At 54.0% G+C, this 25296-nt stretch overlaps 3 protein-coding genes across 8 annotated transcripts in view; all 3 read left to right on the plus strand.

The window, feature by feature from the left end:
• Window positions 1–739: 739 nt before the first annotated feature.
• On the plus strand, window positions 740–6225 carry APOC4 (apolipoprotein C4). Of its 5 annotated transcripts, XM_015070749.3 has the most exons (5): window positions 740–1016; window positions 1773–1908; window positions 3900–4023; window positions 5629–5758; window positions 6020–6225. In XM_015070749.3, exons 2-5 carry the CDS (start codon window positions 1855–1857, stop codon window positions 6183–6185), a joined length of 474 nt encoding a protein of 157 aa, XP_014926235.1. In that variant the 5' UTR covers window positions 740–1016; window positions 1773–1854; the 3' UTR covers window positions 6186–6225. The 5 variants fall into 5 exon arrangements, with proteins under 5 accessions (XP_014926235.1, XP_026893562.1, XP_026893561.1 ...); XM_027037761.2 differs by lacking the exon at window positions 740–1016 and having other exon boundaries at window positions 1779–1908; window positions 3836–4027; XM_027037760.2 differs by lacking the exon at window positions 740–1016 and having other exon boundaries at window positions 1779–1908; window positions 3836–4023.
• A 1051-nt stretch (window positions 6226–7276) lies between these two features.
• Window positions 7277–8762, plus strand: APOC2 (apolipoprotein C2). 2 transcript variants are annotated; one of them, XM_053210492.1, is made up of 3 exons: window positions 7277–7940; window positions 8084–8270; window positions 8508–8762. In XM_053210492.1, exons 1-3 carry the CDS (start codon window positions 7886–7888, stop codon window positions 8596–8598), a joined length of 333 nt encoding a protein of 110 aa, XP_053066467.1. In that variant the 5' UTR covers window positions 7277–7885; the 3' UTR covers window positions 8599–8762. The 2 variants fall into 2 exon arrangements, with proteins under 2 accessions (XP_053066467.1, XP_026893563.1); XM_027037762.2 differs by having other exon boundaries at window positions 7321–7940; window positions 8111–8270; window positions 8508–8760.
• A 4509-nt stretch (window positions 8763–13271) lies between these two features.
• Window positions 13272–25296, plus strand: part of CLPTM1 (CLPTM1 regulator of GABA type A receptor forward trafficking) — a 32144-nt gene continuing 20119 nt past the window's right edge. The window contains exons 1-2 of the mRNA XM_027037763.2: window positions 13272–13406; window positions 19353–19465. Coding sequence (XP_026893564.1) covers window positions 13335–13406; window positions 19353–19465 — 185 coding nt within the window. The 5' untranslated portion in view covers window positions 13272–13334. The remainder of the gene's footprint in view (window positions 13407–19352; window positions 19466–25296) is intronic.

Below are 25296 nucleotides of genomic sequence, written 5' to 3' on the forward strand. Positions count from 1 at the left end.
AAAACAAACAACAACAACAAAAAACACCCAGAGAGCCCCAAGCATGTGTGTAGGAGCATTCACACTCCACACTTGGGGGGGGGGGGGGCGAAGGTGGCCCACCCAGCGGGCAGGGCAAGGATGGGGGACTCCAGTGGGCCCCTGGCTTGGGGTAGCTAGTCCGGGAGGGCTCCCTGGAGGAGGCGATACAGCACCTGCAACCCAGAAGACAATCCGGAAGTAGTCAGCGAGAACCGGGGAACCGCGTGAGAAGCCGCACAACTTGCGTCCCCGTGTATGTTCGCCAGGAACCACGTGACTGAAAAACTGGCTACAAAAGCGAATGGGCAGAGCCATTTTGGAGAACAGTTTGGCGGGTCCTCAAAGCGTGCGACAGAGCTCCCGGCGATCCCATTACTGGGCGTCTATCCACCCAGAGGAACCGCACACAGGCTCGCGCAAAAACGTACGCGTGGATGGTCACGGCAGTGGTGTTTCCACTGGAACAGCCCAAATGCCCATCAACTGAGAAACGGATAAGCAAATCCACATGGCGTGTGTAGATGTGTGTCCGCGCAGTGAATATTATTCTGCCAGAAAAAGGAAGCAAGCGCCCTCACACACCACGCAAAAGACCACGTAGTGTATGTTTCCCTTCCCATGATGCCCGGGATCGGGAAACCCACAGAAACAGAAGGTCCATCGGCAGTCGTTGCCCGCTGCTGGGCCAGGGGGGGAGAAGGCAATGGAAGTGACCCTAATGGGCTAACGGGAGTGGAAGTTTCCTTTCGGGGTGATGAACACGTTCTGGAATCGGAGGGCGGTGATGGTTGCACAACTCGGCAAACGTACTAGAAAACATCGAATCGCACCCTTGAGGAGGGCGAGTTTTACGGTTTGCGAATATCCCCGTTTTTAAAAATTAATGAAAGAATTTCCCGGGCAGAAGGCAGAAGGAAGAGATAACAGAGGGGACGTTTCAACCTCTTTTCTGCCCCAGGCTTCCCTGCCAGAACCCGGAGGCACAGAGGAAGGAGGTGAGCACTTAGGAGTGCTGGAAGGGAGGCGGGTTAGGGGATTGAGGAGGGAGGGGATGGGGTCTGGACTGGGGGAGAGTGATTTTGGGGTCTGGGGGTCTCTTGGACACGTTACTGCAGGCTCAGAGGTGCTCTCTGCCCTGTGGGCTCACGGGGACTGCCACTCCCAAACCCGCTCCCTCTTGTGACCTCCGTCTCTGCGCCCATCACCCCACTCCCAAGTTGTTATTGAGCTGACTCTGAGGTCCGCCCTGAACGACCTTCAGCCTGTTCCTGTCCCCAGGATGGACAAACATTGCAAACAGCAAACAGCCCACACTGACCTTGGACCTGGGGCAGGGGTCAGAGACCTCCCCCACCCACCCTGCTGCCAGCCCTGCTCCAACCACCCTCTTGGGCTCCGGGACTCAGATGGGGGAGGTGCGTCGGGGCATGTCCTGGCTTGGCTAGATCTGAGAGAGCCGGGTTCAAATGCACCCCTTGCTGTTCGAGGAGCCATTGGTAAGTGGACTCCCCTCCCACGCCCCCAAGCCTCAGTTTCCTCATCTGTAAAATGGGAACGATAAAGGTGCCCACCTCAGAGCTCTGTTGTGTTACATCAACGAGTTAAGGTGCCAAAGCCCTGTTGTGGCCCCTGGTGCCTAGCGTGTGCTCAGAAAAACACAGGCTTAATCAACAGCCACTGACCTTGACTGGGCACCTCTGGTGCCTCTCGTGGTAATTTACATAAACGGTCTCCTCTACTCTCTGGGATAGGTAGTCCATGATTCTCAGTCGTGGATGAAGCAACCGGCCCAGAGAGGTTAAGCAACTCGCACCGGGTCACACAGCAGGGAGGATGAGGAGCAAGGCTCTGAACCCCCACCTCGTGCTTCTTGTAACACAAGGCATGGTGAGTTTTTCTTTTTTCCTTTTTTCTCATGGTCAAATACCTCACATACAATTTACCATTTTAGCCATTTTAGGGGTACATTAAGTCGCACCCTCCATCCCTGGAACTTTCTCAACGTCCCAAACAGAAATTCAAGGAGGTGTGTGTGTGTTTTAATGTTTATTTCTGTATTTATTTTGAAAGAGAGAGCACAAGTCAGGGAGGAGCAGGGCGAGAGAGAGAGAGAATCCCCAGCAGGCTCCGCTGTCAGCACAGAGCCCCAGGCGGGGCTCGAACCCGCCAGCTGTGAGATCACGACCTGAGCGGAACTGGGGAGTCGGACCGAGCCGCCCACGCGCCCGTCCCGGAGGTTTCATTTTGTGATTCTGTTAGTGAGGAACTGCTGGGCACATTCGTTGTGCACCTGCTGCATGCCAGAGCCCGTTCTGCTGGAAGCCGTCGGGTCAGGACCAAGCTGTACAGTGTCGCCCCTTATCTGTGGGGGATGCACTCCAAGACCCCCAGTGGAGACTTGAAACCACAGACAGTGAGTGCCAAGCCCTAGATACACTGATTTTTCCTATCGGAGCACCCCTATGATGCAGTTTAACTTTTAAAATCAGACAGTAAGAGATGAACAACAACACTAATGATAAAGAAAAACAATTACAGAGGTGCCTGGGTGGCTCAGTGGGTCGAGCCTCCGACTTCGGCTCAGGTCACGATCTCACGGTTCGTGGGTTCGAGCCCCGCGTCGGGCTCTTAGGGCCCGCTTCAGATTCTGTGTCTCCCCCTCTCTCTGCCCCTCCCCCGCTCATGCTCTGTCTCTCTCTGTCTCAAAAATAAATAGAAAAATTAAAAATGAAAAAGAAAAAGAAAAGAAAAACAATTACAATAATACACCGTAATAAAAGTTATGTGAGCGTGGTCTCTCTCCCCCCCCATCTTATCGTACTGCGCTCACCCTTCTTGTGATGATGTGAGAGGATAGGATGTCCACGTGATGAGATGAAGTGATGGCAATGACACAGACCCTGTGACACAGTATTAGGTGATTATTGACCTGCTGGCATATTGTCAGGTCATCCGCTTCCAAACCTTAGTTGACCTTGGGTCACTGACACTGTGCATAAAGGTGAGGCGGGGGGGTGTGCCCGCTACTTGTTCGGGTTGTGGCCAAGCGGGGGGGGGGGGGGGGGGTGGTTGTCAGATTCACCGCATAAAAATACAGCCTCCCCAGGGGCGCCTGGGTGGCTCAGTCAGTTAAGCAACCGACTCCTGGTTTCGGCTCAGGTCATGATCTTGCAGTTTGTGAGATCGAGCCCCACATCGGGCTTTGTGATGATAGAGCAGAGCCTGTGGGATTCTCTCTCTCTCTCTCTCTCTCCCTCTCTCTGCCACTCCCCTGCATACATGCTCTCTCCCTCTCCCTCTCAAAATAAATAAACCTTAAAAAAATGTTTTAAAAAAAGGACAGGCTCCTGGTTAGATTTGAATTTCAGATAAGTAACAAATAATTTCTAGTATAATTCCCCAATATTGCATGGGACATACTTGTATCAAAAGAAAAACTTATTATTTATCTGAATTCACATGGGCATCCTATATTTTACTCGGCAACCCTGGACCAAAGAATCCAGTCCATGGTTCCCTGGCCAGGCTGTGTGCCCTGAGTTATGGCTGGGTCCTCCGAGAGATAAAGGCTCATTTCCTTCCTTCGTTCCTTCATTCGTTCGTTCCTTCCTTCCTCTCTCCTCCTTCTCTCTCTCTCTTCTTTCTTTCTTTCTTTCTTTCTTTCTTTCTTTCTTTCTTTCTATGTCTTCTTTCTTTCTCTCTTTCGTTTCTCTCTTTCTTTCTTCCTTTTGCTCATTTTCTTTCTGCCTAGTATTGGGCCTGAGCCTGACATTGACAACCTCCTACTATGTGCACCTGGAACTTTCTCTCACAGAGCCTCACGTAGCCTTCACACGGACTCTAGGAGGCAGGCGCTTCTTACCATCCCCATTTTACAGATGAAAACAGTGAGGCCCAGAGAAGGAATTGGAATTGCCCAGATCACACGGCGAGAGTGTGTCTGGCCTAGAGCCCAGTGCCCAAGAGTCTTCAATATGAAGGAAGTAATCATAAACAGCCATGGTCCGTGAGCACCTCCGTTGCTGGGCTCCTTGTTAAGACCTCTCCTTGCAGCATTTCATTCCATTAAAGCCCTGCCTGGAGTATGGACTGTGGGCTCATTTTTCAGAGCGGGAAACTGAGGCCAGAAAGAGGGGCCAACTTGTGAGGTGGAGCCAGGATTTGAACACCAGTCAGCGTCCGAGGCCAAAGAGCCGGCTGTCTTCCCCGGTCAGGCCAAAGTGCTAGGAGGGGAGGAAGGAGGGAGGCCAGCAGGGGCGGGTGAGGCCTCTGCTTGTCACTGTCACCTGGGCCCCTCTCTCTGAAGTCCCTGCCAAGGGGCGTGGGGAGGCAGCCAGGGGAGGGCTCTGCTCCGTGTAGTCTCCCCCTCCCCCAGCCTGGAGAGCTGAGCGCAGAGGAGCAGAGCCCCCAGAAATGTTGGTTCCTGGTCGCAGGCCCCAGGCCCTGCCCTCCCTCTGCTTCTGCATTCTGGTCTTGGCCTGTGTCGTGGGTGAGGAAGGAAGGGATGGGCGGGCGCGGGGACCCTGCAGTCGTGCGAGGTGTGAGTGTGACGGTCTGGACGGCACGCAGGTTTGTAGACGCGCGCGCGGGCCTGGAGCTCGCCTGCTTTGTCCTACGCACGCAGATGTGTGTGCGTTTCCGGGCGAACGTGTCCACGGGGGCCGTGAGCGAGGGGTGTCCTTGGGGCTGGTACAAACGACAGTGGTAAATGTGTGTGTGCACGTGTGTCTTTACGGGGTACTTATGCCAAGGATTTGAGCGCGTGGACGCTGTGAGGGTGTCTGTAGGCGCTGGCGTGCGAGCGTGCCTCGGCTTTGCACGCGCATTTAAAATGGTAACACTTAACGTAGTGCCTCCAATGTGCAAGGGGCCATTCCTAGTGCCTTACGCGTGTTCGGTGTTAGCGCCAAGTCCTCCCAGGAATCCTGGCCTTATCCCATTCTGCAGAAGGGGAAACTGAGTTTTGAAGATGTGCACCGTTGGCTTGAGCACACTGCCGGGCCCATAGGTGCCTCTGCGCATGCGTGCGCCTGTGTGCCCGTGTGACGCCTGGGATCTGTAGGTGAGGCTTCGCCCGGGGGGCGTGAGCGCCGCGCAGGGAGGTGCGTGCAAGGATGTAAAGTGCCCTCCGAGGCACGACCCCGGCCCCGGGGAGGAACGGACGACGCAGCCCTGCCAGCCTCCTTCCCTAGGGCTGGAAAGTCCTCTGAGCTCTCCCTCCACTGCCTGCGGAGGTGGTTCGGACAACGTGGGGGGCGGGGGTGTGTGTCACAGGAGAACCGAGGGGGCAGCAAGATCGGGCAGTAAAGGAGGCCTCGAGAGGGGGACAGGAGTCAAAGAGGTGGGGCTGCAAACTGAGGGGGAAAAGCCACAGGCAGACAGAGGGGTGACAGGAGGGGCCGTGGGCACGGAGGGTGACAAGGAATCGACGGATGGCTCAAAGGGGGACAAGTGCTCAAAGGGACAGAAAAGGTGAAGACCAGGAGTGATGTCAAGGGGTCACCCTTGGGCCACCGGGAGCGACAGTGATGGCGAGCATGGAGGGGAAGGGAGGAGGAAGGATTCTTGGGTCCCAGCCCACCCATGTGACCCTCTGGTCCCACCTAGCATGCCAGCAAGAAGTGCCTGCAGCAACCCCCAGTATGCCACCGGAGCTGGTGGATAGTCCTTGGAGCCTGATGAAGGACAAGGTGAAGACACTGGTGACCAGGACCAGAGAGAAGTGGCAGTGGTTCTGGTGAGTGTGTGCAGCAGGGCTTGGGGGCGGATTCCTGGGCGTGAGGGAGGAGGGGTTGGGCGCCTGGACTCCTGGGTCTGAGGGGGGCGAGGCTGAGAGTCTAGACCCCTGGGTCAGCGGGAAAACCCGGGTCAGAGAGGGGAAAAGGGCAGGGCCCGCACTCTTGGGCTCTGAGTGGGGTAAGGCCCGAGGGAGGGGGGATGAAGGGGGCGGGAGTCTTGGGAGTTGCCGGGGTCTCACGGTTTTGTCCCTCCTCTGCAGGGGACCCGAGGCCTTCCAGGGCTTTGTGCAGGCCTACTATGAAGACCACCTGAAGGATCTGAGGCTCCGCACCCAGGCCTGGCTCCGCAGCTCCAGGGACAGCCTCCTGAACAAGGCCCACAGCCTGTGCCCCCAGCTTCTGTGCAGGGACGGTGACAAGAATTAAAGTGTTTACAGCCTCCACAATAAAGAAATGCTTCTCTGTGTCCCTGTCTTAATCCGTCCCCAGCGTGACCACCCCCAGCAGTTAACGAGTAGAGGAAGGGACACCTGGCAAGGGAGGGATGGGGGGGGGGGGCTGAGGGGAAAGAGTCGGGGGGATGATCCCTTCCCCCAGCCCTGAGACCCACCACTGTGGGAATGTGGGGGGGCAGGAGACACCGGGCAACTCAGTTTGGGATGGAAGGTGAAGGCTGGAGTGCAGGCGGGGTCAGCAGGTCCCCACAGAGACCCCTATGCCTTTGCTTCCTATGTGGGGGAAACCCCAGACCCCTTTTCTGGTCTGAACCCCAAGGACCCCCAACCTCTCCACAGCACCCACCTGGCCCCCTGTATCTCCCGGGAGAGAACCTTGCGGGGGGTGGGGGGGGGCTCCCTCTGGCTTGACCCCGGGGATGATGTCACTGCCCTCTCTGCCCCACCCCACCCCCTCAGCGGTCCTGTTGGCCAGGACTTTGGCCTAGGGGACAAGGTGGGGGTGGTGGCTGCGGAGGGGAGGTGGGTCCCAAGAGCTATAAAGACCTTCTCTGCACGCGTGGAGCCCATGAGGACAGCCTTCCAGAGTCGGGTAAGAGAGGGCCCGAAATGGAAAAATGGAAAAGGGGAAGGGTCAGCGGGGAGGGGGCAGAGGTGATTAAATCAGAAACCGCAAGAGTCACGACATTCGTTGGATTCCTCTGTTGGGATCACAGAATTTAGAATCATAGACTGTTTCCCCCTGCTGATGTCCCTCGGGGTCTGACCTCCACCTTATCTCCAAATCGCAAATGACAACAGGGCCTGGGAGCCGTGTGCGTGCCTCAGAGCCGAGAGCCTCTGTCATAGGGTTGGGGTGAAGACAGATGGAATCTCATGTAGAACAGGGCCCAGGGCATCAGAAACATACTCATCCAGTGGTGGGTTCTTTTTTTTATTAAAAAAAAAAAATTGTTTTACATTTTTTTAAATGTTTATTTATTTTCGCGAGAAAGAGACAGAGTGTGCAGGGGGGAGGGACGGGGGGGGCGGGGCGGAACACAGATTCCGAAGCAGGCTCCAGGCTCCGAGCTGTGAGCACAGAGCCCGACACGGGGCTCCAACTCAAGATCATGACCTAGGTCGAAGTCGGACGCCCAACGGACGGACAGAGCCACCTAGGCACCCCCAGTGGTTGGGTTCTTAACTGAGCCTGGGACCCTGCAGACTGGGTCTTGGCATAAGTGTCACCCTCTGCTAAGGTTTTCCCAGGCTCCGTGACACACCCTCCCCCCTCCAGAGCGCTCCCCACCATACGACCCGCCGTGTATTTTACTCAGTTAATATTGTTGATCGTGTATCTCTCTCACAATGGCTTCGTAGACAGGCAGGGCTGTTGCTGTGTTCACAGCTGGGCCCCAGAACTGTGTTCGGTACACAGTAGGTGCTTCCTGAGTGAATGAGGGGATGTCAGAATTAAGGTGTTAAAATCAGGAGCAGAATCATAAAATGTTAGACGATGAGCCCCAAGCCAATGCATAAGCACCCGGAACTCAGCTGGGGAGGTGGAGGGGCAGGGAAGCCAGCCTCTCCCCCTGGAGTTTCCGGGGACGGGGGGGGGGGACCCCAGGACTAGACGTCACCAGGGGCCCTGTCCCACAGCCTCCTCAGTGTTCCAGGTCATCTGACGCCATGGGCACCCGATGCCTCCTCGTTCTGCTTCTTGTCCTTCTGGTATTGAGATGCGGTGAGTGTGGTCGGCAGGGGGCAGAGGGTCTGTGAGGGGGATGGGATGACACCCCCAAGCATCTTCCCAGCCCAGTTCTCGCCTGGCCCTACCCCTGTCCCCCACCTTCCCTGCCTCATTCTCCCCTGCTGCTGGTTCCTCAGCTCTCCTAAGGCACCCTCCCTCTGCAGATGTCCAGGGGGACGACATGGCCCGGCAAGATGAAGCCACGGGCCCCACCCTGCTCTCCCAGATGCAGGAATCACTCTACAGCTACTGGGGCTCAGCCAAAGCGGCCGCCCAGGACCTATACGAGAAGACATATCTGACCGCTGTGGATGAGAAAATCAGGTATCCACAAGCCACGCCCCCCACCCAGGGGAACCAGGAGTCTGGGCCCCGAGCTCTGTCGGAACCCTGGATTCTGAGATCCCAGCCCTGTCCTACCTGGGGATCCAGGAGTTTGGGTTCCAGCCACCATCCCTCACAGGACACATGATTCTGGGCCCCAAGCCTCATCCTCCCTCAGACCTGGGGCCCAAGACCCGGGGCTCCTCCCTGCTCAGAGCCGCTATCCTTTCTCCCCAGGGACATGTACAGCACAAGCACAGCAGCTGTGAGAATTTACACAGGGATTCTCACTGACCAGATACTTTCTATGCTGTCGGGAGACTCATAGCAGCTGGGCCCCGACCGTGGGGGAGGGGAGAGCCCAGACCCCAGGACTCCTCGGCTCCCGCGACCTACCCCTCACTTCTTAGCAGCTCTCGGCATCCTGTTCCCAATGCTAGCCTGACTTCTTATAAATAAATTAAAAAAAAAAAAACATTTATTTTCTTCCATGTGGTTGCTTTTCGAAGACTTTAGAGGGCCAAGACGGCAGGACTGATTCAGTCCATCCAATACTTATCGAGTGCCCATTGGACGTATGTAGCCCTAATTTGATCATTGGGGATAAAGAGGTGAATAATAGGGGCGCCTGGGTGGCGCAGTCGGTTGAGCATCCGACTTCGGTCAGGTCACGATCTCGCGGTCCGTGAGTTCGAGCCCCGCGTCGGGCTCTGGGCTGACGGCTCGGAGCCTGGAGCCTGTTTCCGATTCTGTGTCTCCCTCTCTCTCTGCCCCTCCCCCGTTCATGCTCTGTCTCTCTCTGTCCCAAAAATAAATTAAAAAACGTTGAAAAAAAAATTAAAAAAAAAAAAAGGTGAATAATAACATTGGATCGTCACAGCAACATTAGAGACTGTCCTTCACCAAGGTCTGGCTTTCTCACATGTAAAACGACCATGAACATCGCTAACCTGCTGTGGCCTCTGCCAGTCTCTAGGCCCTGGGCTGATGTTTTATTTATTTATTTATTATTTATTTATTATTATTTTTTTAATGTGTATTTATTTTGAGAGAGACAGAGACAGAATGCAAGTGGGTTAGGGGCAGAGAGAGAGGGAGACCCAGAATCCAAAGCAGGCTCCAAGCCGTCAGCACAGAGCCCGATGCGGGGCTCGAACTCACAGAGCTGTGGGATCATGACCTGAGCCAGAGTCAGACGCTCAACCCACTGAGCCACCCAGGCACCCCTGGGCTGATGTGTTTTTTTTTTTTTTAATTTTTTTTTTAACGTTTATTTATTTTTGAGACAGAGAGAGACAGAGCATGAACGGGGGAGGGGCAGAGAGAGAGGGAGACACAGAATCGGAAGCAGGCTCCAGGCTCTGAGCCGTCAGCCCAGAGCCCGACGCGGGGCTCGAACTCACGGACCGCGAGATCGTGACCTGAGCTGAAGTCGGACGCTTAACCGACTGAGCCACCCAGACGCCCCTGGGCTGATGTTTTAAGTGTGCATCACAGTGAGGTATCCAATGGTCCTATGACAGGGGGAGACTGGTGCCCAGATGTCACTGCTGAGCATAGGAAGTCAGCGCCCAGCTTGTCTGGGCCCCAAGAGAATGGATCCGTAAAATCCGTGCCCTGTGACAATTCCTACACGCTTGTCCCACAAGTATTTATTGAGACCCTGCCAGGCTCAGGAGACACTACAGGGGAAAGACAGAGAGTCCTGCCCTCTGTGGTCTTTCCAAAAGCTATTCATTGGGTCCTGGCCCAATTCCACTCAGCTTGAGTGCTGATGGCTTTGTGGTATGTTTTGTTAGCTGCTCTCTCCTTATTAGCAATAGCGATATCATTTCCTGAGCTCCGCTCAGGGTCAGGAGCTCTATTCTGTCTTGAAGCCACAAAGAGAGAGGCTGGTGGTGGGGAGTAGGGAGGAAGCAGAGGAGGAGGAGGACGACGAGCAAAGGAGATGACTTCAAGTAACATTATGTGCAATGAAGAAAAGAAGAAGTGAGGAGATCCAGGCCTGGGAGCAGGCCCCTGGGGTAGGGGAGGGCATCCTGGCTGGGCTGGTCACAGGGGGATGCATCACAGTGCAGTGGTTTGGGGCTGTTGATGCCGGGAAGTGGGGGGCGGGGAGGAGGGTACTGGCTTGGCCCCCAGGTCCCCACGGGGCAGTCAGTGGTTGGGAAATGGTATCTGGGCAGTGGGGGAATTGTAGGCAAAAAGCCCAGGGTGAACAAGAGCAGAGATGGTACAGTCAGAGAGGACAGCGCTGGGGCCCCTGGGCAGAAGGCTGGGGATCTGGACTTCTGGCTCGTCAGGAAGTAGAGGGTGGTCCGGGGCCCCCAAGTCTCAGGGGTGGGGCTGCTGGCCTCCGAGGATCCAGGGCCTGGGAAGAGCTGAGGCTGCCAAACCCAGGGGGTGATGGGGAGGGGGGACCCTAGAGGAACAATCCCTGCTCTGTCCACTTGTTTCCCACGGACTCAAGCCAAACCAAACGACTGCCCAGGCCAGTTCTGCTTCCAACCAATCCTGGTGCCCTTCCTAGATTCCTCCTTCCTTTCTCAGGCTTCCACCCCAGTCCCACTGCCCTAGGACCCCAGAGTCCAGGCCCCTGGACTCCTCTTGCCTCACAACGCAAGAGTCTGGGTCCCCAGACTTCTTCTCCCTGGGACTCAGGAGACTGGACCTCCAGCCCGTTTTCCTCAGGACCCAAACGTTCAGGGCTCCAGCTCTCTTCTCCCTTAGAACCTGAGATCACAGCCTCTGGTTGGTGTTGGGCGCCCCCTAGTGGAGTGCAGAGTGGCCCTGGGCGGTGATTCAATTAGCAGTTAACAGAAATGGAAGAGCTTTTTTGGTCATTCAACAGAAATGGGGGAGGGCTTTGCAGGGGTCCTAAGGTCACAGTATAGCTCACTGACCCTCAAGCTCCGACAGATCGGGACTCTGCAGTTTATGAGACAGGAGGGCCGACTGGAGCTTTTAGATCTAGAGTTAAAAGCAGAGATGAGGTTACATGAAGCCAGAGAAGATTAAGTTTCAAAGCCCTTCACTTGCCTGGGCTTTCTGTGGTCCTCTATTACAAACTACACACGTAATTTTGCACTGTTATTTATTATTAATTAATTAAATAATTAATTAATTAATGTTTTTAGTGTTTATTTATTTTTGGGAGAGAGAGCGAGCACAAGCAGGGAAGGGGCAGGGGGAGGGGTGGACAGAGGCTCCAAGCAGACTCTGTGCTGACAGCAGAGAGCCTGATGTAGGGCTCCAAGCCATGAACCGTCAGATCATGCCCTGAGCTGAAGTTGGATGCTCAACCGACTGAGCCACCCAGGCGCCCCTAATTTTGCACTTTTGAGAAAGAGGCCGGTAAATCTCAGTCTGCCTCATGTCTGGTGGACTTAGTATGTTCGTTTCATCCCTAGACTGCGCCTACAATTTTAGAGAATCGTTCTCACTACCCTCATTATGTGGGAGAGAAGTGGACTGGGCAAGATGTTCTCTAAGGTTCCTTCTTGCCTTTGTGTTCGCTCTCAGATGTGTGTCATCCACCTGCTGCACGCAGACTTTCATCCTTTCACTTAGCAACCATCCCCTGGGGCAGTGCTGGAGGCAGAGCAGTGACCGTGAATGCCCTGGGCTTCCCCGCCCACTCCCACGGCAAGACACACCACACCCATCCCTGACAGCGATAACACAAAATGGGCGGGGGGGGGGGGGGAGCTGGGAGTCCTGGGATCTGGAAAGACTAGGAGACTGTGCCGGCACAGCCTGGGGGCCAGGGAGGGTTTCCAGGAGGAGGTGATATTACTACTGAGCTGGGACTAAGAGGAAAGTGAAGGAAGTAAACAATAAAATGAGAAATAAGTTAATTGGAGAATCCCAATGCAAAGCCTACTCTCCCTTCCGGGTAATATGTAAGGTTCATAATAACAGTGCACAATATTGATCGCTTACTAAGAGCAGGTGTGTATGTGTGTGGGGGGGGGGTGGGGTGGGGTGGGAGGTGCTTTACATTAGTGATCTCACTAGGTCTTTCCAAAAACCCGGAGAGGCAAAAGCGGGAGGGAAATGCTTAGTTTATAAAAGAAACCGAGGCCCAAAGAGATAATGTCACTTGTCTGGGATCGTATAGAAGGTCAGTAGCACAACCAGGGTTTAAACACGTCCACTCCATTCATACATAAGGCTTAACAGCCGCTGACAGACTTCTGTCCTTTCCCGTCCTCCATACCATCCTCCCCAGACCAGGGGTCACTCAACCCGTGTCCAGGCTTGGAACTGTAAAAACACACATACCTAAGAAAAAGGATGAAGTTCTAAGGGCCCTTGAAGCAGAGTCCAGAGTTGCGAAATTGCTAGAAAGCAAACACCACTCCGGAAACGCGCGTGCGGGCTAAACTAGGTGGCCCGAAGGGTTGGGGAGGGAACGACAGGGTCCGATTTGAAGGTGTGGTGGCCGTGAGAACCCTGAAATAATAACTTTGAATGCACAGAAAAATTATAACCTAAGGGGACTTGGAGGAAATGGCTCCTTTAGGAAGAGGGGTCTGAAGGCGATGACATTGGCCTAAGGCCCGCCCTCTGAGTCTCGGTACCGCGGCCAGGGAGGTTCCTTGAACACACGAAGGGCGTGTACTGAGCAGAACATTTTGAGGAGTTACGGTGGCCGGGAAAGCTCAAGAAACACGAAAACGGAAACGACTCGAAGAATCGGCCGAGCGAGGAAGGCAGGATGGCCTGCAAGGCTTCATATAAATGGAAGAAGCAGATTAACTCGAGGAAGCAAAGGGAATGGAGCCCGTGGGACGCTGATACGCTGCCGAGAAAGTCCGAGCGTTCCAAGCAGGGTGACGGTCTACTAGGTGAAAAACGTACGGCAGGGTGCTGGTTGGGGTACGGTGGCCGGGCTGGTTCTTTCTTAGCCGGAAGCGGCTCTTCTGAGAGGCGTGGCTTGAGCTGTCTTGCCGGATACGGTAGCTGGCGGGCCCGGCGAAGTGTGAAATCTCGCGCGATCGCGCTGGCGCCGTCGGGGACGGGGCGGGGCTGGCGGCGGGGGCGGGGACCCGGAGCGGGAAGATGGCGGCGGCGCAGGAGGCGGACGGGGCCGGCAGCGCCGTGGTTGCGGCCGGGGGAGGCGGCTCCGGTCAGGTACGGAGGCCGAGAGGGGCCTGAGGGGTTCTTCCCCACCCGGGGGGCCTCCCACGGGGCGTGTCCTGCCCCTTTTCGCGGAATCCCGTGCACTGGGGGCTCCTTGCCCAGAGGGACCTTGAGTACCGGGCCCAGGCGGGCCGGGCAGTCCTGGAGGCCGGACGGTGCGGGGAGCGGGGCCCTGTTGCACGCCGGGTCCCCTGCACGCTCGCGCTGGGCGGCCACCAGGCTCATGGCTCGAGCCGGGAGACAGTGGCGCGGAGGGGCGCAGACTTCTACCCAGGCGCCCTGGTTCTCGACTCTGCGATTCAGGCTCTAAGACCGTTCTTGAAGTGGACTGGCATTCAGAGTCTCCCTCGCAGTGCCTGAGATGTGGGCAATCATTGATTGATTGGGAGTTTTCTAGCTCTGGGGAAGTCAGGTAGTCATCGTGGGTAAGGGCACGGGCGGTGGAGACCGACAGACCCACTTTACAGACGGGAATCCAAGGAAGAGCGAGACTAAGGCTCTTGTAGAAGGTCACCCAGGTTGGGTTTGGGATCCATTCCGTGTAGCAATCCAGACATTGCTGACCCAGGGTGGTCAGGACTGGGAAGGGTGTTTATGCTTTGAGCATAAATTAATCCAAGGGGGGGGGGTTAGCCCAGGTGGTGGTGAGTTCTGACCCATTACTGTTTCAACTAAACTGAAGCTGCAGAACATATTAGTTCAGGCATCCACTCTTCAGGCATTTAAGGAATGGATGGAGTGACAGCAAGGTGCTGTCGACCCACCCACTGGGATGTCACTGACATGTGGGAGGCAGCACCGGGGAGAGGAGGTGCAGGTTGAGAGGCAAGAATGAAGCTGACTTTCTGTGTGACCTTGGACAAGTTCCTTGCCTTCTTTGGGCCTTTATTTCTCCAGTGATAAGTGGAGGGGTTGCACAGGATGGCCGGCCATGTGATGGGTCACAAAGATGGTTCCAGCCATGCCCCTGCCATCAGTGGAGTGGGAGAGAAGATTGACATGTAAAGAATTATAGTCCTGAATGACTAGGATGGTGATAAAAGTCTGTGCCAGGGACTGAGGGAGCCCAGAGGAAGAGCAAATAATATCACCTGGGGAGGCCACCCAGATGAGATTTGGTGACTGAGCCCAACATACCTGGCTCACCATCTGCAACCAGGGCCCGGCCTGGGGGTGGCCTCAGAAAATATTTGTTGAGTTAACTCTAGAGTGAAGACAGAGTCCCTGTCATCAGGGGCTTCCCAGTCTTGCTGAAAGATCTTTTCCCCCTCTGAGTTTCTGCTGGTTACTGGATCGGGGGTGGTCAGAGAGACCAGGGCTCAGGTTCCCTTGATTACCAGGCTTCCAGGGACCCCCTGATTTTTCTTTTGTCTCACCTCTGCTTAAAACCTTTCAAGACTTCTTCCTTTGCCTTCAAGGTAAAGTGCAAATTCTTTAGTAGATCAAGGCCTTGCGTGGTCTGAATTTTCTTCAGGCTAGATAGATTAGTATTTCTCAGCCTCAGCACTATTGACATTTTGGGTCGGTTAATTGTGTGTTGTGAGGGGCTGTCCCACACATCGTGGGGTGTTCAGAGCATCTCCGGCCTCTGCACACTAGATGTCAGTAACACACGTACCTCTCCCAGTCGTGGCCGTCAAAAATGTCCCAGATGTTGCTAAGTATCCCCCCTGGGGGGGGGGGGGGCAAAATCACCCCTGCTTGAGAAACACTGAGTGAATGGAACATCAGCCACTGTAAAGGTCTTTTATTTCCAGGAGTGTGCCTTGTTCTTTCCTCATGGCCTTCTCACATACTTCTCCCCTCTTTACCAGATCGATCCGTACTAGTTCTGTACATCACAGATGTTCCCTCCCCTAGGAAGCCCTCTCTGACTCTCTCAGACTGGGTCAGGGCTCCCACAGCCCCCTGGGCTCGCCTGTCCCAGCCCTGCCCACTCTGGGTTGTACTGTCTGCCTGTCTCTTCCCCTGGACTGGGAGGCCTTGGAGGGCAGAACCAGGACTGTTTGGGTCAACACTGTGTCCCCTGCACCGCCCAGCTGGGGACCCGGCACGGAGCAGGTGCTCAGTGTTTGTGGAATGAACAGGTCTTGAGTCAGAGGCTGGGCCGAGATGGAGTTCCCACGGTGGACCAAGGCAGTCGGTGAAGATGTGCTTGAAAGCCGGTCTTCATACTCCAGCCCAGGCTGATGGTCTCAGCTGCTTCTGGGCCCCTAAGCCAGTGTTTCTGGGGATTGTGTGAGATTGGATGTGTGGGTCCCAGAGGAGGAACTGCGTCTTAGTCACTACTGTGTGCAGGGACATCACACCCTCCCCGGGCCTGTGGGGCCTAGCACTGAGGGGGCGGACCCTTGGCCGTGTCATGCTCCTCCAGCCAGAGGCCCAAACACGGCCCAGAGCCCTGCCCTTCATTCCTTCAGCTAATGTATACTGAGTCCCCACTACTTGCCAGGCTCCAGGCTCATGCTGGGGATACAGCTGTGAACAGAACAGAGTCCCTGCCCTTTTGGAGCTCATGTTCTGTCTAAGGGTCGGGGGGTGGGGGTGAAAGAATGGACAAGAGTACAATGAATATAGCAGGTCAGATGGCGATAAGTCCCATGGACAGAGTAAAGCTGGAGAAGGAGATAGGAAGTGAGGAGTGGGTAAGAGGGTTGTAATTTATTTATTTATTTATTTTAATAATTTTTTTTTTTTTTACATTTATTTATTTTTGAGACAGACAGAGCATGAACAGGGGAGGGGCAGAGAGAGAGGGAGACACAGAATCTGAAACGGGCTCCAGGCTCCGAGCTGTCAGCACAGAGCCCGATGCGGGGCTCGAACTCACGGACCGCGAGATCGTGACCTGAGCCGAAGTCTGATGCTCAACTGACTGAGCCACCCAGGCGCCCCTGAGGGTTGCAATTTAAACAAGGTAGTCTGGGAAGGCCTCTCTGAGGAGGTGACATTTGAACAAAGACTTGAAGAAGACGAGGGAGGGAGGCATGCGGATACAGGGTCAGCAGGAAGCCTCTCGGGTAAAGGGAACTGCCAGTGCAAAGGCCCTGAGGTGGGAGGTGCCTGGTCCTACTAAGGAACAGCGAGGAGGCCTTGTGGCTGGACCCGATGAATGAGAGTAGAGAGGCATGGAAGGGGCCAGATCAGGCCAGGGCTTAGGGATCAACATGAAGACTTCGCCTTTACTCCCAGGGAAGTGGGAGCCACAGGGAAGTTGCCTTTCTTTTGAGCCACAACAGATACAACAACATTCACCTGTTGTTAGTGTGGAGTCCAGTGGCTTTTAGTCCAGTTTTGCAATCGTGCGGCACCACCATCGCCACCATCCTGTCTGCATCCAGTCAGAACATTCCGGTTTCCTCTTGCAGCCACTCTCTGCCCCCAGTTGGGCTCCTTTTTATTGCTGAGTAGCATTCCATTGTGTGTATGGATACACCAGGTTCATTCGTCAAGGTGGAGGGGCCTTTGGGTTGTTTTTGGCTATTACAAATAACACCCCTGTGCACATTTGCACATAAGCTTTCCCGTGTGTGTGTGTGTGTGTGTGTGTGTGTGTGTGTGTGTTCTCCTTTCTCTTGGGTAGAGACCGAGGAGTGGGGCTGCTGGTTGTGTGGCAGGTGCACATTTCACTTATTAATGCTCTGCTGCATCTTTCAAAGCCGCAACCCCATCTCCCCACCGGCCCAGTTTCCTCCACACCCTCGTCAACACTTGTGACTGTCCGTCCCTTTGACTCTCTGCCTTTCTGTGGGAGGGTTTCCAGCCAGCTTGTCCACCCATGCGGGTAAGAGAACAGACCTGGGAGTCGGCCAGACATGGGTTCACATCTTGGCCTGGCCCTCACCTTCTGTTTCTTGAACCTGAGAATCAGCACACAGCTGCTGGAAGCACTTACTTGGCCCCCTGCGCTCCCGGAAGCAAGGCCAAGCCTGAATAAGGGGACCCCGTGCCTGTCTCTGACCTTGCCTGCCCCCAGCCAACCCCTTCCGTGAACCTGCCCTCCCAGCATGCCCTTCACCCAAATGTCAACAACAGCTCCTCAGGCAGGCTCCTGACCACCTAATCCAGAGTGGGTCCCCTTCCCCACCCCAGTAGGCATCATGTGTCCCTGCTTGTTTCCTCCAGAGCACTTTTGTTTCCTGTTTACCAGCTTGAACGGTCCTGTTGGCTGTTCCGTGGGTGTGTTTTGTTCTAGACCTTGAGCTCCGTGAGGGCAGGGCCCAGAGCTGCGTGGCCACTGCCTAGTACTGAGCCTGGTGCACAGTAGATGCTCAGGAAGTCCATTTTTCACACCTGAAGGAAATCTTTTCTGCCTAAAACAGACCAGTATTTTCACAACCTGGCCTTTGGGTCAGAGAGGGGAAGTGACGTGCCCAAGATCTCACAGTCAGGAACTGTGGGGCCCTAGAGCCCCTACCTATTACCACGGTACTGTCCTGCATGTTGGTAGATACAGGGAGGAACTCCTGCCGAAGGGGACAGGGGGTGATGAATGACAGAGAGGGCTGGGCTCGGGGCTGTGGTCGGGGGAGGCCTGGGTGATGCGGGCAAGCCCTTCAGGGAACACATGTTGATTCCACAGGTGTTTGTTGAGCCCCGGCTCTGTGCTGGGCAGTGCTCCTGCCTCACGGTGACCATGACAGTCCTGGTCCTGCCTCTTGAAGGCTGAGCGGTGAGGGCACAGAGCTGGGAGGAGGAAGAGGACAGGATCCGGGAGCCAGCAGGTGCAAGGAGAGGGGTGGGAAGGCATCCCCGCCTCGGGCCCGTCCTGGCACGACATTCCCTGCTTCTGAGCTTCTGTTTCCGAGTGAGGGTTGCCCTAGGAAGCCCTGCCTGGCACCCCCTTGTCACCCTGCTGCCCTTTTCCTTCCTGAGCCACCCACACAAGTGGATTCGCCTGCCCGAGCCTCCATCTGCCTGGCTGCTGAATGGAAACACTCCTAGTCGAGGCCTCACGGGGTAGTGTGTGCCTGTGGCTCACAGTGGCGTGGCTCACACTCTGGCCGTGTTGCTCTGTGTCTGTCTCCTGCTGGATAAGGAGCCCCTGGAGGGACAAGGCCCCGCACAGGGCCGGCCACCAAGGAGGCCTTCGGAACTGTTTGCCCAGGGTAGACCCTTTTAGATAAACCCAAGCCTTATGGGATCTGGCGCTTGTCACCATGCTGCATCGTCGTCCCTTGCATCCTGGGCTCTGGCTTCAGGGAGCAGTGGACAGTCCTCAGAGTCAGATAGTATCTCTCCCCTTCATTTCTGTACCAGCTGCTCCCCTCACTGTCTCCTCTGCGTTATCCCTTTGTTATGTTTTAAGTCTTAGCTCCAGTGCCCCTTCTTCCAGGAAGCCCTCCCTGACCTCTAGGCTGGACCAGATGCCCACTCTAGCATCCTACATCCCAGCCCTGTCTACTCTGGATCATCCCTATCTGGGGACTCTTTAGCTCCCCCCACTGGACTGTGATCCCCAGGAGGGCAGTACAGGGCCGTCTCCGTCACCTCGGTGTCACCAGCATGGAGTAGGTTTTGGGGAAGCGTTTTTGTCTTGAAGGAGCAAGTTATACCACCCTTCCTGGGTGACTGTATTCATCCGTTCTTTAAAGTTCTTTAAATTTTTTTTTCTTAATGTTTATTTATTTTTGAGAGAGAGAGAGACAGAGAGCGAGAAAAGGGAGAGAGAGAAAGAGAGAGACACAAAATCCGAAGCAGGCTCCAGGCTCCAAGCTGTCAACACAGAGCCAGATGCGGGGGCTCAAACTCACAAATAGTGAGATCATGGCCCGAGCCGAAGTCGGACGCTCAACCGACTGAGCCACCCGGGGGCCCCGAAATGTTCTCCAGTTCTTGATCAGGCACCACTCTGTGCTCAGCCCTGTGCCGGGCCTTGGCGCGCAGTGGTGCCTCAGGCGACACCCTCCCTCCTCACCTGGTCTCCGTTTCCTGCAGGTGGCCAGCAACGGCAGCATCGGGAGGGACCCGCGGGCGGAGACCCAGCCCCGGAACCCAGCACCCCAGCCAGCGCCCAACGCCTGGCAAGTCATCAAAGGGGTGCTGTTCAGGTGAGCAGGTGGGGCTGCTTCTGGTCATCGAAAAAAGTTCACATAAAACATAAGAAAGGAAAAAGCCACCGGGCATAACCATTGGTGGTGACTAGGGTTTTCTTTTACTATGGTAAAATATGCTGTTGTTGTTGTTATAAGTAGTCTCCACACCCCATGTGGGGCTCGAACTTACAACCCCGAGATCAAGAGCCACATGTTCTATTGACTGAGCCCACCAGGCACCCCAATATGTCTTTTTTGAGATTTTATTTTATTTGCTTTAAATGTTTATTTATTTTTGGGAGAGAGAGAGAGAGCGAGCAGGGGAGGGGCAGAGAGAGAGGGGGACAGAGAATGCCAAGCAGGGTCCGTGCTGTCAGCACAGAGCCCGATGCAGGGCTCGAACCCACGATCCATGAGATCATGACCTGAGCCGAAATCAAGAGTTGGCCACTCAACCAACTGAGCCACCCCACGCCCCTTTTTAAGATTTTTTTTTTTAAATTATTCTTTTAAATGTTTTATATATTTTTAAGATTTTTTTTTTTAAATTATTCTTTTAAATGTTTTATATATTTTTGAGAGAGACAGAGACAGAATGCGAGTAGGTTATGGGCAGAGAGAGAGGGAGACACAGAATCCGAAACGGGCTCTAGGCTGTGAGCTGTTAGCACAGAGCCCGACGCGGGGCTCGCACTCACGAGCTGTGAGTTCATGACCTGAGCCAAAGTCGGACGCCTAATCGACTGAGACACCCAGGCGCCCCTAAGATTTTATTTGTAAAGATTTTTTTTTTTAAACGTTTATTTATTTTTGATAGAGCACAAGTGGGGGAGGAGCAGAGAGAGAAGGAGACACAGAATCTGAAGCAGGCTCCAGGCTCCAAGCGGTCAGCACAGAGCCCGACATGGGGCTCGAACCCACAAACTACGAGATCATGACCTGAGCCGAAGTCGGACTCTTAACCGACTGAGCCACCCAGGCGCCCCAAGATTTTATTTTTAAATAATCTCCAGACCCAGCGCAGGGCTTGAACTCACAACTCTGAGATCAAGAGTTGCATGCTCCACCAACTGAGCCAGCCAGGTGCCCCTAAATATACTATGTTAAATTGCTAGGGCTGCTGTAACAGATAGCTCAGACTGGGGGCTGTAAACAACAGAAATGTATTTTCTCACAGTTCTGGAGGCTACAGGTCTGAGATCAAGGTGTCACCATGATAGAGGTTTCTTCCAAGGTCTTTCCCTGGCTTGTAGATGGCCATGTTCTGTGTGCGTACATGGTCTTTGCACTGTGTGTGTCTGTGTCCTGATCTCTTCTTATAAGGACCCTGGTCATATTGGATTGGGGTCCACCCAGTGGCATCACTTAGCTTCAGCCACCTCTTTAAAGGCTGGATCTCCCAGTACACTCACTGGGGGTGACTGTACTCGGGGTTAGAACTTCAACTTATGAATTTTAGGGTGGGGGGGGCGTAGTTTAGCCACAACATGTACATTACTACATAAAATATGCCAGTGCACAGTTGTAACAGTCACTCCCATGCATGTCCAGAACTTCATCTCCCCAGAGAGAAACTCTGTATCCATCAAGCACTAACAACCCCAGTAAGCACAAACCCCCCGCTGTAACAACCCCTGGCACCCATCATTGTATACGTTCCATCTCTCTGAACTTGACTGTTACACTTACCACGTTTAAGTGGAGTCATACAGGCTGTCCTTTTGTGCCTGGCTGGTGGTGGTCTTTTTATGTGTGCCTTCATGTGGCCAATTCCTGGGTAGTGGGAGCACAGGGCTTGCCTTCTGGAAACCTGGCCTGTGACCAAGGCCCTGGGGAGAAGCTGAGTGGGGTCAGGGAGATCTATCAGAGGCTGAGTTCTATGACTGCCCACCTAGACCTGGTGACAGTCTGCCTTCTCTGATCTGGGCCCTTTTTGCCCATTTGCAAAACAGACATTTCTTTTTCTTTCCAGAGAGGTATTTCAGCAAAATGTTCAAGAGACAGGCCATGCATTTAGGCAGGCACTTTCTCTCCTTATCAACTATAAGAAATTCCGTGGCAGAGGGGCGCCTGGGTGGCGCAGTCAGTTAAGCGTCCGACTTCAGCCAGGTCACGATCTCGCGGTCCGGGAGTTCGAGCCCCACGTCGGGCTCTGGGCTGATGGCTCAGAGCCTGGAGCCTGTTTCCGATTCTGTGTCTCCCTCTCTCTCTGCCCCTCCCCCGTTCATGCTCTGTCTCTCTCTGTCCCAAAAATAAATAAACGTTGAAAAAAAAAAAAAAAAAGAAATTCCGTGGCAGAGTTGTTTATTTAATTTGTTATTAGGTTTAAAAAAATTTTTTTAATGTTTCTATTTATTTTTGAGAGAGAGAGAGAGAGAGACAGAGTGTGAGTGGGGGAGGGGCAGAGAGAGAGAGAGACAGAGAGAGAGACAGAATTTGAAGCAGGCTCCAGGCTCTGAGCTGTCAGCACAGAGCCTGATGCGGGGCTCGAACTCACGAACCGTGAGATCATGACCCAAGCCGAAGTCAGATGCTCAACCAGCTGAGCCACCCAGGCGCCCCTAATGTTTATCTATTTTTGAGAGAGAGAGAGAGAGAGAGAGAGAGGGAGGGAGTGAGCGTGGGGGAGGGGCAAAGAGAGAGGGAGGCACAGAATCCAAAGCAGGCTCCAGGCTCTGAGCTGTCGGCACGGAGCCCCACGTGGGGCTCAAACTCGTGAACCGCGAGATCATGACCTGAGCCGAAGTTGGATGCTCAACCGACTGAGCCACCGAGGTGCCCCTGTTAATAAGGTTTTATTTGAATTGGGGTATAGGTAACATACAATGTAATATTGTCTTTAGGTGTACGATACAGTGATTCCAGACTTAATACATCACCCGCAGCTCATCGCATCAAATGCACTCCTTAGTCCTCATCACCTGTTTCCCCCTTCCTCCACCCACTTCCCCATCAGTTTGTTCTCTAGAGTTAAGACTCTCTTTCTTGGTTTATCTCTCTGTCTCTTTTTTTTTTCTCCTTCTTACTCGTTTATTTTGTTTTTTTTTTTTTTATCATTTGTTTATTTTTGAGATAGAGAGACACAGCATGAACGGGGGAGGGTCAGAGAGAGAAGGAGACACAGAATCCGAAGCAGGCTCCAGGCTCCGAGCTGTCAGCACAGAGCCCGACGTGGGGCTCGAACTCACGAACAGCGAGATCATGACCGGAGCCGAAGTTGGCCACTTAACTGACTGAGCCACCCAGGCGCCCCTTGTTTTGTTTCTTAAATTCCACATATGAGTGAAGTCTTATGGTATTTGCCCTTCTCTGACTTACTTTGCTTAGTATTATAACCTATAGCTCCATGTCACTGCAAACGGCAAGATTTCGTTCTTTTTTATGTCTGGATAAGAATCTGTTTACGTGTGTGTGTGTGTGTGTGTGTGTGTGTGTGTGTGTATCTATCTCATCTTTATCCACTTACCTGTTAATGGACGCGTGGGCTGCTTCCCTAATTTGGCTAGTATAAACAATGCTGCTATGACATCGGGGTGCATGTATCCCCTTGAATTAACGTATTTGTATTTTGGGGGTATATACTCACTAGTGCAGTTCCTGGATCGTCGGGCAGTTCATACTGTTTTCCACAGTGGCTGCACCAGTTTGCATTCTCACCAGCAGCGCGCGAGGGTTCCTGTCGCCACATCCTTGCGTAGCAGAGTTGTTTAAAACAGTCCTCCCCTTGACCAGTACGTCCTTATGGGGCTGTGGCCTGCTGCAAGGGAGCCTGGGAAATGTGATCTTTCTTCTGGGAAACCGAGCGCCCCGCGGAAAGCTGGGGTTCTGTTCCTGGGGGGGCGAAGGTGGTTGGGGTGGGTTAGCTGCTTGTCTCCTCCATGCCGTCGTCCTCGTTTTCCCCTCGAAACTCATTAGTAATACACGCTTCCTGTAGAAAGCAAATTCAAACAGTACAGATGCATAGAGAGAGGAAAGTCACACAGAAGTGTGTTAGGATTGGTGGCCGTCCTATAAACGCACACCTGCGGTTTGCCTGAGGTGACGCTATGTGAAGATGCTCATAGACAGTTGTTCAAAACAGAGGAAAATGGGGAACGGACTGCTTGTCCAAACCAGAGGCTCGGCTGCTGAAACGTGGAGGGGGGCAGGTCCCCTCCAACACCTCGGCCCCCCCGCCTCCCTGCCGTGTGCCTTCGCTGGGTGAAATACCCTCTCGTGCCTGAGTTTCCGTCTCAGAGGAGGGAATCCTGACAGTTCGCAGGTCATGACAGGGTGCCAGGAGGTCTGTGTCACCTGGAGACGCGGGAGCTGGCACCCGCTCAGAATTGGCCAGGGTTGCTTTTGTTTCTGAGGGTTAAAAAACTGAGATAATATAAAGAGAAGCAGCTTAAAAAAAAAAAAAAAAGCAGCCCACAATCCCAGGCAGTCACCAGTCACACTTGGGTGTGGGACAGGCCTGCCTGCCTAGTGTCTTCCGAGGATGTCACCCAGGATGCGGAGAGGCTCTGCAGGAAGGAAATTCCCCACTGTTCCGCCCAGACACTTGGGCGCCATCCCTGACACGCACCCAAACCTCTTCCACTGCGGCCTCTGTTCCCTCCGTTCCTTCTCCGTTCCACTCTTCCCCACCGGGTCCAGTTAGGACCTAGAATTTTCTTCCGTATCATCTTCCTTATTGCGTGCTCCAAGCAGCTGTGAATAAAGATTATTTTTATCTTTCCCTTCACTTTTACATAAGAGTAGCCTATTTTCCCCAGTTCGGCACCTTGATTTTTTTCATTAACAACATATCTTAGAATCTTCCCACATCAGTGCATACGGCCGCTTCCCCTTCAGATAGACATTTTTTAATATGGTCATAGCTTAGGCTCATTTCCTTCCTTAGAACCAGGCAGCACCAAACGTTAGCCGGGGTGGGTGCCTGGAGACCATGTCGCCTGGAATTCTTTTTTTTTTTTTTAATGTTTATTTATTTTTGAGGGAGAGAGAGAGAAACAGAGAGCAAGCAGGAGAGGGGCAGAGAGAGAGAGAGGGAGACACAGAATCCCAAGCAGGTGTCAGGCTCCGAGCTGTCAGCACAGGGCCCAATGTGGGGCTTGAACTCCCGAACGGTGAGATCATGACCTGAGCCGAAGTCAGACGCTTGACCAGCTGAGCCACCCAGGTGCCCCTCAACTGGAATTCTTAAGGTGGGGTCCAGGGTTTGTTTTCAGGGGCCCGTGAATTCTTCAAAGCTTCGAGCAGATGGCATAAGAATGGAGTTTTTTGGGGAGAGTGGAGTCCAGTTTTCAGCGCGTCCCCACGTGATGCCAGTGGTTACCTGGAGTGGGGGATGGGATGGGATGGGCACTGTGTGGATAGACGGATGGGGTGGAGAGTTTTCATTATTTGACTTTTCATGTATTTAACACTCTTCTGAACCCATGAATGCAGGATACTGACGTGGGGTGGGAGAGAAGATTTACTGTCTCTTTTATTTGCTTACTCCGGTAGGCTGAAAAGCATCAGGTGAATGCCAGTCCCCTCCAGGCCTGTTGTTGTAGGGTAGGACTTCCTGGCCTGGGATGTGTGGATGGAGGGGTGTGTCCACGAGCCGTCTGAGAGGACCCACAAAACTGTGGGTGTACAGGTACACACAGGTGCTGTTCAGGAGACGAGGGATCTGGAGTTCTCCAAAAACGTCTGGTCCAGTCTACCTCCTTTTACACGTGGGGCTTCCTCCAGGAGCCCAGAGGAGGGGTGGGACTCCTGAGGCCACACTAAGCCAGGGCAGAGCTGCTGGTGGGCATCCCTGCTCCCACACGCTCCCTCGGCGTAATTAACCAGAATGGGATCCTCTCTTGGAG

This window comes from Acinonyx jubatus, chromosome E2 (genome assembly GCF_027475565.1).
Source record: "Acinonyx jubatus isolate Ajub_Pintada_27869175 chromosome E2, VMU_Ajub_asm_v1.0, whole genome shotgun sequence".
NCBI lineage: Eukaryota > Metazoa > Chordata > Mammalia > Carnivora > Felidae > Acinonyx > Acinonyx jubatus.

Bases quoted from the DNA above. Each gene is read 5' to 3' on its own strand.
- APOC4 (XM_015070749.3), top strand. From the start codon at position 1,855: ATGAGGAGCAAGGCTCTGAACCCCCACCTCGTGCTTCTTGTAACACAA. The intron at 1,909-3,899 runs GTGAGTTTTTCT...CCCATTTTACAG, and splicing joins TTCTTGTAACACAAGGCATG to ATGAAAACAGTGAGGCCCAG. The intron at 5,759-6,019 runs GTGAGTGTGTGC...CCTCCTCTGCAG, and splicing joins GAGAAGTGGCAGTGGTTCTG to GGGACCCGAGGCCTTCCAGG.
- APOC2 (XM_053210492.1), top strand. From the start codon at position 7,886: ATGGGCACCCGATGCCTCCTCGTTCTGCTTCTTGTCCTTCTGGTATTG. The intron at 7,941-8,083 runs GTGAGTGTGGTC...CTGGTTCCTCAG, and splicing joins CCTTCTGGTATTGAGATGCG to CTCTCCTAAGGCACCCTCCC. The intron at 8,271-8,507 runs GTATCCACAAGC...CTTTCTCCCCAG, and splicing joins GCTGTGGATGAGAAAATCAG to GGACATGTACAGCACAAGCA.